At 54.4% G+C, this 9,326-nt stretch overlaps 1 protein-coding gene across 5 annotated transcripts in view; it reads right to left on the bottom strand.

Annotated features, from left to right (window-relative positions):
- Positions 1–9,326, bottom strand: part of TP53BP2 (tumor protein p53 binding protein 2) — a 53,985-nt gene that overhangs the window by 7,753 nt on the left and 36,906 nt on the right. For 4 of the 5 annotated variants that reach the window (XM_029934938.1, XM_029934935.1, XM_029934940.1 and 1 more), the window contains exons 6-13: positions 8,828–9,002; positions 8,048–8,229; positions 7,636–7,800; positions 7,198–7,426; positions 5,673–5,783; positions 5,231–5,379; positions 3,959–4,418; positions 2,108–2,871 (exon numbers count right to left, since the gene is read on the bottom strand). In XM_029934938.1, the coding sequence (XP_029790798.1) occupies positions 2,108–2,871; positions 3,959–4,418; positions 5,231–5,379; positions 5,673–5,783; positions 7,198–7,426; positions 7,636–7,800; positions 8,048–8,229; positions 8,828–9,002 (2,235 nt within the window). The remainder of the gene's footprint in view (positions 1–2,107; positions 2,872–3,958; positions 4,419–5,230; positions 5,380–5,672; positions 5,784–7,197; positions 7,427–7,635; positions 7,801–8,047; positions 8,230–8,827; positions 9,003–9,326) is intronic. The other variant, XM_029934939.1, reaches the window with a different exon arrangement.

Here is a 9,326-nt window from a genome sequence, read left to right as displayed (position 1 = left end):
GCGGGGAAGGAAGGGGCTGGAGAACTAAGGTGGGGAGGGAAGGGGCTGGAGAACTAGGGCAGGGAAGGAAGGGGCTGGAGAACTAGGGCATGGAGGGAAGGGGCTGGAGAACTAAGGTGGGGAGGGAAGGGGCTGGAGAACTAGGGCGGGGAGGTAACAGGTGGCCAGCACTCCACACTACAAATACATGAGGACTAAAATGTTGTTTCTTGAAAAAGAAAGTGTAAACTCCCCCCACCACCGGAGGTGCAGGGCAGGGGGCCCTACGCCCACTTGCAAACAAGCAGACCAGGCACTCCTCGAGTTGTCAGTGGAAACCAAGCAAGGAGATGGCTCCCTGGGGACAACAGGAACAGTCTCTGGAGAAGAAAGCGTGACAGGGTCACAAACTGTGGTCTCCTCCATCCCTGAGGGGACGATCATTCTGACTTGATGAACAAGGGGTAGGAGGGTGGGGGAAACAGCAAAAGAAGACAGGAAACGTCTTTCCTTTCCACGTGTTTAACACTAACTGCAGGGAACCACACACCAGGACAGGCAGAACAGCTCGGGCTCCAGGTTAACCTCCATTCAAACCTTTTCCCCCTAGAATCCAATGTTTGTGTATAAATTTTTAAGCAAATGTCCAAATGTCTACAGTAACCAGTAGTTAAAACAATTCTGGATAATCGTTATCCTTAAATCACCATGACATCTCACTGTGGCTCAAACACACACGAAGTGCTTAAAAAATTGCTACAATGTGCTCTTCTGGTTTTTTTTGTTTGTTTGTTTGTTTGTTTTTTTTAGTGTTTGAGAGTACATGAGAGAGGCAGGAGCAGACAGAGGTAGAGGGAGAGAGAGGAAGAAAGAGGGAGAGGGAGAGAGAGGGAGAGGAGAGAAAAGAAGGAAGAGGGAGAAGGAGGGAGAAGGAGGGAGAGAATCCCAAGCAGGCTCCACCTTTTTAGCACAGAGCCTGACGTAAGGCTCCATCCCATGAACCGGTGAGATCATGACCCAAGCCAAAGCCAAGAGTCAGACGCTGAACTCACAGAGCCCCCGGGCGTCCCCTGCTTTTCTGTGTTTGAATAGGTTTTCAAAATCCATGGTTTGGCATCCTACAGTAACAAAATAACTCCAATTATACTCTGAAAAGGTCTACTTTATCTATAGGCATGCTGGGACTGTGAGCCTCTCTCACCGATCTCCAAGTGACGGGGGAAGGCGTGTGTAAGACACACCCAGGTCAAAACCCACGAAGCCTCGGAACAGCTGAATGTCCCGTTCGAGGGCACCTGCGGAGTCCCTGGGCTCCGCAGGGGTTTTCGGATTCCGTGGAGGGGAAGAGGAGGCTTCAGAAGGTGCCCAGCTACCTCCTCCTGCCCCAGTTCACGCAGCGCCCATCCCAGTTTGTCAGTGGCAGCGTGCGGTTCTGCCCAACCGTGTTCAGGAATGCTACGCTCCACTGTTAGAGAAAGACTGGTCTGAAACCATAGCCTCGCAAAGATGAGAGGCAAACCATCTACCCGGCTCCGAGGAGCCAACTGCAAGAAGACGCGTCAGAGCTACGCCTCGCATGGCTTCCGTAACACAGGATTGGCCGCAGACGGAGAAGAAATGGGTGTGGTTTGTATCGCGAAGAACTCAACTCTGATTCTTCACAGAGAAATAGGGCTCTTCCTAAAATAGAGGTGTTCATGGGGCGCCTGGGTGGCCCTGTCAGTTAGGCATCCAACTTCAGCTCAGGCCATGATCTCACAGTTCACAAGTTCGAGACCCGTGCCGACTCTGTGCTGACAGCTCAGAGCCTGGAACTTGCTTCGGATTCTAGGCTCTTTCCCTCTCTGCCCCTCCCCTGCTCACACTCTGTTTCTCTCAAAAATAAATATTTTAAAAAATAATAAAAAAATAAAGTTTTCTTCATTCTGAATATACTAAATTTTTAGGACACTTACAAGACACACTGCATGCTGAGGGGACTGGGAAATAAAAGGTGAGCCATAAACACGTTTGCCGCCCTGGGCAATGCCCCCAGCACTCGAACATGCTTCACGGAGCTCTGACAGTCCCCTACCTAGGAGACCATGAGAAGACTCCTGAAATGACCAGGTGACACCACACTACTTACAGGAGGCAGAGAGACCTGCCCCGTGATCTCGGGGGGACGCAGGCTCCCAGCATCCTCTCCGGGCCCCTCGGGCTCCCCGGACGGGTATGGCGGGGGCGGGTACGGGGGGTATTCCTCCAGGTACACCTCCAGCGGGTGTGGAGCCTCGGCGCTCAGGTCCTCTGTGCTGTTCTGGAAACGTGGGCTGCTGTCTGGGACTCCTTCGGGCACACAGTCCAGGCCTGGGGAAGGAGCTGGCATGTCACTGCTCTCTGAGCTGGCGCCTCCCACTTCCTCTGGGGACACCAGTTCGGGAGCCAGAGAGATCGCCTCCTTCTCTGGCTCCACGTGCAAGTACGGGTTCTGGATTTCTCCTGAGCCTTCTGAGTCAGCTGTCCCTGGAGCCGGCTTGGACGAATACGAGGGGACAGAGATGGTCTCCATGGCGGCGATGGTGGTCCTCTGGTACAAGAGCTTCTGGATATTCGGCCCATTTGGGCCCTCTGGCTCCGTAATGGAGCTCCGTTTCTTCAGCGGCCGAGGGGCATTGGACAGTTTCTTCCGCAGGGCTTCCAGGTCAGCGTCACTCTGGTTCCGGTAGGGGTTGGACAAGAATGGCAGTAATTTGGTGGGGCTGAGGGGCCGAGGAATTCTTTCGTTCTCATGGCTCTCCTGCACTGGTGCCCCGGGCTCTGGCTCCAGCTCAGGACTGCCGGGCTCACCCGGGTACATGTTCTCGGGCTGCTGCGGGCCCTGTGCGGCGGCCAGCACAGGCTTGCCATACACTGCGGGGAGAATGGGATCACAGCCCCGGTTAGCATTCGGTAGAACCCAGCTAACGAGAATTACAGCACCTTTTAATGTTCCGGTCACCACCCAGGACCATTCAACACGACCGATTTTTACACCCAACAAAGAACGAAGCGAGGTGAGGCTTCCATCTCGGCACAGTGAACTTCTGACAGGATGAAAGCCCTCACTGGCCAAAGTTTTATGTGCAGACAAGAAAATACCATCCTCATAGCTGTAAGAAATCACCAGGTGTCTCATACAAATTTGAAGCATCAAAATACCAGACAACGTAAAGCAATGGAGACTGGTAATCCTCTCTCCCAAGTGCACATCAGAAGGAAGCCTGCACCCCCTTCTCTCAGCCACGTTGGAAATCATACTTGGCTTCCCAAGTTCTCAAGAACCTTCTATCTGCCAAAACTACTCCCCTTATCATTCCGATTAGATCTAAACTATCCAAGTCCCAAACTCCCGTGTCAGCAGGCCTCCCTAAAGATGAAAGCCCGCTGTGGCACGTGCAGGACTCTCTGCCGTCTGATCGCTTTCGGAATTACAACTACACGCTGACTTCAAGACTAGAAAGCCAATCTCCTTCCATTACAGCAGGGTGAACTTTACCAGACTGTAAACCTTTTGTATGTTTTTATACTTAACAACTGTGTGCTCATTAGAATGGCTTCAAATACAGTAAGGAGTGTCATTTTGAAAAGCACAGAGGTGTGGCTGCCCAGGCTGCCTAGCACAAGGCCACGTTGTCTGAGCCACAGCGAGGACGTGGCCCGGTGCGCCGTGCCCACCTGTGTGTGCCTGCCTCACTCACCAGCTTCCGGGGAGCCGGGAACAAGGGCCCGCGCGCACCACTGCGCAAACAGGCGTGTCTGCCGGGGGTTCTAGTCGTCCACCACCTACGACCTCCAGCGCCTACCGCAGAGGCGGACGTTTAGCAGGAACCTGTTTAAACTCCTGATTAAGAACCAAACTCTGAGGACAAAGCCATGTCGCCATGAACTGAGTGAGGACACCTCTGGGGAGGACCGGACCACATCCCCCGAGCCTGAGAAATCCCGCCCAGCAGCTCACCGCTGGAGAAGTGCGGGCCTCTGGAATGGGTCTTGGTCAATGCACTCTGCACCGCCTGCTGGAAGTTCTTCCCGGGGGACTGGTGCTGTGTGTACATGGAGTATATGGAGCTCGCAGCCACAGTCTGGGGCTTCCTGAAGGGTGGAGGAGGGGCATCCTTGGAAGGCTGCGGAGTGAAGGGTCGGACGGCAGCTGCGGGCGGACTTTCCTGTTTACACGCTGGAGCGAGGGCCGGGCCCTGGCCAGCGGAAGACACACCGGACGACAGCAGGCCCCTCTGCTGCCCTGCAGTTTTGGGTTTATTCCCCACCGATGCGAGCACGGCGGCTGACTGCTGAGGGCTTCCATCCGGCTGAACATCTGGTGGTGACGGATTAGTTTGCCCAAAATAAGGCAAATTAATCTGTTTTGGTTTTGACGGAACAGGAGGTGGTACTTTCGCCACATTTTTATTCGCAGCCTGTAACACACACATGCACAAACTAGTTAAAATACGTCAAAATGGGAACACGGGATGTTTTAGATTTGCGGCCTGCAACATGCACACACGCAAAGCCAGGTAAGACACAGTCTGAATGGGTGCACGGGATGTTCTAGACAACCCCGTTTCGCCCATGTGAGTTAGGCTAAAAACACTAGCTCTGTTTTTAAATCACTAAGAAGTTATAAATCTCTGAACTTAACCACGTTAAATAAGGAAGTTCAGTAACGCAACACCACCCCTGCCCCCGAAAGACTCCTCGTCCTTGCTGCCACCTCTGACGCAGGAAGCCCTGGGTGCCCATGGAGGCCTTAACAGCCACCCCACACATTCAGACGGCCCCCAACTGGAAATCCCGCACTCCTCAGAACAGGCACAGGGCAGCCATGGTGATAAGCACGCCTGCCTCGGGCACATGCCACGAGCTGGCTGTCAGGGGCGGTGGACTCACACTCGATTCCTCACCAGACTGTCATGGACGGAACCTCAGCTCTCAATTCAGAAGAAAAAGGTAAATGAGGGACACAGATACGATGCTCTTCAACGCACCCAGAGTTCTTAGAGGATCACACGAGACAGGAGCTGGCAGCGGGCAGAGCAGCCTCGCTCTCTCTCCAACACAGTGTGAAACCACAGATCTACTTAAGCCGCAGAATTTAAAATCACAGAGTTCTGTTCTTGGGAGATTTACTCTGGTTTGCTGTCCTGCTCTCCCTCACATGATACGATCTCTTCCGAAAAGCACCGACAGGACGAACAGCGGCCGTTAACCCCGAGCTACTGTGACGCACCTGAGCGTCCCGCAAGATGTCCTCACTGCTCTGGTTTTTCCTGAGGGTCCCACAGGGGGCTGGGCCGGCTGACTGGTCCACGGAGTCCAACATGGAAAAGGGGCGAACTTTCTTCTCCTTCTCTCTCAGGGGAACCTCTCCATCATCAACTGGAGACAGAAAAAAAGCCACATGGATATCCAAGCTGTTTATCATATAATTTCTTTTCCACATAGAAGTTTCTCTCTCTTCAATGTCTTTGAAACTCTGTACCCACTAAATGCTTTCTTATTTTTAAATTAAATTGATTAAAGAATAACCCATGTGGGTACTTTAGTCCCCAGGCCAATGAAGGTGCTCAGGAAGTAAACACTGTCCCCAGTGTTAACACACAGGAAAACTAGAGACCAGAGTGCTGCAGAGAGCGTGCACAACCCACCCTGGTCCCCATCCTGGTCCCCACCTTGGTCTGGGGCCCGCGCAGAGCTGGCAGGTGCAGGACCAGAGGGCTGGCTCGTGGCCAAGTCTGCACTTGGGGGGCTCCAGTCAGAGCTGAGCAGATGGATTTTAGAGCCTAAAATGCAGAAAAGCAACCCCGAGTAAGCCGGCGCGATCAAGACACTTCTAATGGCTCTGTTTACCTCAGAGAAGTTTAATCTCTCAAAACAGCTTCAAGGGGCACTTGGGTGACTCAGTCAAGTTAAGCGTCCGACTTTGGCTCAGGTCAGGATCTCACTGTCGGCCTAAGTTCGAGTCCTGCATCGGGCTCTGTGCTGACAGCTCAGAGCCTGGAGCCTGCCACAGATTCTATGTCTCCCTCTCTCTCTGCCTCTCCCCTGTTCACACTCTCTCTCAAAAATAAACATTACAAAAATCTTAAGAAATAATAATAAAATAAAATGAGCTTCATATTTCAGACTTAAAACAATCCCATTAAACTTGCTTAGAAAATACTGGACTTTATATTTCAAAATTAAACTTATTAAAACTATTTAAAATTAATGATAATCTGGGAACAGCGAGGACACACTATGCCTCCTGGTAAGAAATGGTCACCATCACACTGAGAAAACGCTTTCCAACTCGGCAGCCCCAGGGCTCCGGGGCATAGTTCACACAAGACAAAAAGGCAGAGCTGTAGACGCCCACCTTCTCTCACAGATCCGTGCCCTCTGGTGCTCTCTACCCAAGGCTGTAGCTCTGTCCTCATACAAGCAGAACAGAAGAGGCTCTTTCTACAGTAACACTCAGACGGGGTGGCTTTGACGCTTCATGCTGGTAATTACGGCAAAACAATAGTGACTATGAGGCTAGCGGTCTCCAGCACGTGACAGTGGTCAGACATGCAGGCTGCTCCCTTCTTGCAGGGCTTTGGATGAGAAAATCTGTAAAGGTCATTTTCACCTGCTTTTCCTACAGCCCTCCCTTCGTCTACTCCTCCTGCCGTGAAACTCTGGCCTGCACCTGCACACGGACGGGAGGGCTGCGCTGAACGCCATGGTCACAGGCACAGGAGCCTCTGTTAGTTTCACGGTAAGATTCCAGGATGTTTTACTTTTCTTCTACAAACTGCGAGCAAAGCCTCGTGTGTAAGCACGTGCGAACAGCATGCACGTCCATTGGACAGAAAGCACCCACCACTACGACATCTGTAAACACAGCAGCACCGCCCACATATGGGGTTTTACATAACAAGAAAAGCTGTCAGGTTTCTGACGTCAGATCAAAATCTCCTTATTAACAAGAAAGAACTGAGAACAAGTTTCAATGCAGAAATACTACATTTCACTTCACTTCCAAACAGAACCGTATCATTTAGGGTTAAGAAACGTATCCCTGCACTAGCAAAACCCACAAGGAGGTTCTTAACGTTTCCACAGGAACAAGGGACAGGAAGACATTTTTTAAAACCCCCCAGTCGGGGAAAGGACAGCAGGGATGGGGAGGGCGAGCTGTGGAAGGGCTGGGGGGGCGGGGCCTCGCATCACCTTTGGTCTGGGAGGCGGCCGCAGACCGTGGGGTGGGCAGTGTGCGCACTCGGAGCAGCCCCTCCGAGGCCTGCAGGGCCACGGGGCCGTCCGGCAGAGCAGGCTTCACCACGAGTTCCGGCCTCGAGGGGACGCGGGGCATCGTGGACGACTGGATGTAGGGGCCCACAGCGGCCACGCGACTGGGTGCCGGCAGCCCCTGTGGGGGCGGGGTTCCATCAGCTGAAACCTTAGGAAGAGGCACAGGTCCTTCAGCATGACAGCCCCGACGCATTGAGCTCAGAAAGGGCCACGGCGCCTCGCTAATGTTTACAGGTTGGCACTTCGGGGTCTCGCCCTGTAGTTAGGAGAGATTTGCCACGCCGACCACCCGGCAGGGAGCGGAGCCCCCACTCCGCCCCCACTCTGCGCCCAGTGCCCTGGAGGTGGCGCACCTACCGGGGGCCCCTCCTTGTGCTGCAGCGCCGCCTTCTTCTTCCACAGCCGGTCCCGAAGCTCGCTGACACGCTTGTCCATGGCCGCCACCTCTGAATTGCGCTTATTCAGACACTCCCGCTGCTGCTGCAGCTTGGCATTCTGCTCCTGATTCAGCCTGTTTCGTAACTGAATAGAATGGGGGTGGCGGGCAGGGAGCAGGAAGGATCTGTTCTCAGATAGTTGCCTGCTGCCCTCTTCCATAATCTCTCAAGCCGTAAGGTCCCTCCGCCTGCCACCGTCCACCTCCCGGTTTCACGTGAAGGCTGTGGTCATAAGCACCGACCTTCCTTGTGGGGCAGTCTGGCGCCTGTCCCGTGTCCTGTGCACTCTCCACCCACCTCGGGAAGCGCAGCCACCCCTCGGCCCGGCTCACCTGCAGCTCCTTGTAGAGGCGGTCGAGCTCGGCCGCGGCAGACCTGCTGTCATGGCGGCCGTCCAGCCGGCCGTTCTTGAGCACCTCCAGCTGCCTGCTCAGCTCCTCCACCCGGGACGCGGCCAGGACAAGCTCCCGCTGTTTCTGCTGGAACAAGCTGTTCATCTGCTCAATCTCCTCCACTGGAAGGACAACGGGGGCAGCGACCGGAGTTGAAAAGAAAACTCCGAGCGGACGCTCCCAGGCAACCGGGCTTCCCGACCAGCCGAGGGATGCAGTGCAGGCGCTTTCACACACGGCCCGAAACCGCTTTCCCAGGCAGCTAGGATCGGCAGACACGCTTCTGAAAGAGCCTTTCTCCGGACATGTCTCTGGCAGAACCCGGGTCCCGAGGGGTTACTCAGCAGCATGCTTCGGCAATGTTGAAATTTATTTAGGACTTTGAATCTCCACTTTAGAAAAGCCGCAGAGGGCAGAGGGGGGTCAATAACTCAGTAAGATCTGAATTCAATGGTATGATAATAGACAGACCTATTCTATAAAAACCCTCCGTCGAACTTCCAGTCAAAAACTACGTAGAGGAAAAAAAACTACTAGGACATTTTCCAAAGGTGAGTTGGGAGCCTTGTCAAAAACGTCCAGCACCTGAATTCTGGTCCCGGGAACCGACCACATCAGCACTGCAGGGAATTCCACTTTTAAACCCCCCGGCCTCCCACTCTCACCCCACCCCCAAGCCTGTCGCGGCCCCACCAGAGTCCCCATGCCCGGGCCCCTCACCAAGCCGGCCGTTCCTCAGCCTCTTCTGCTCCACGTGGCCCCGCAGCGCGCGCACCTTCTTCAGCTTGGCCTCCTGGCTCTCGGCAATCTCCTTTAGCCTCTTCAGCTTCTCCTGCTCTGCGGCCTGCTGCTGCTGCCGCTCGTCCTGCTGCTTCAGGAACTTCAGGCGCTGCTCCTGCAGACGAGGGTCGTGTCAGGCACCCTTCCTGGCAGGGGTGCCAGCACCCAGAATGAACCCGGCCCGGCCAGTGATGTGCCCCCTCCTGGCCCTAGCCCTTGTCCTCGTGGGGACAAGACCCAGGAGGGAGCGCTTTGTCCCTGCAGTTCTCACGCCGTCAGGGAGCAGCAATCCAGACCAGGTCCTCAGAGCTAGGGCTGCAAGGTCAGAAGAAGCTCCCACGGAACGAGGACTTGATACAGGGGCAGCCATGGAGCCAGATGTGGACCCTCCCCCTCGCCTGTGCGCTGCCACTTGCCGGCTCCGCGCCCACACAAACTG

Source organism: Suricata suricatta, chromosome 3, assembly GCF_006229205.1.
Source record: "Suricata suricatta isolate VVHF042 chromosome 3, meerkat_22Aug2017_6uvM2_HiC, whole genome shotgun sequence".
Taxonomy (NCBI): Eukaryota; Metazoa; Chordata; class Mammalia; order Carnivora; family Herpestidae; genus Suricata; species Suricata suricatta.
This window is presented reverse-complemented; position numbering and strand designations above follow the sequence as displayed.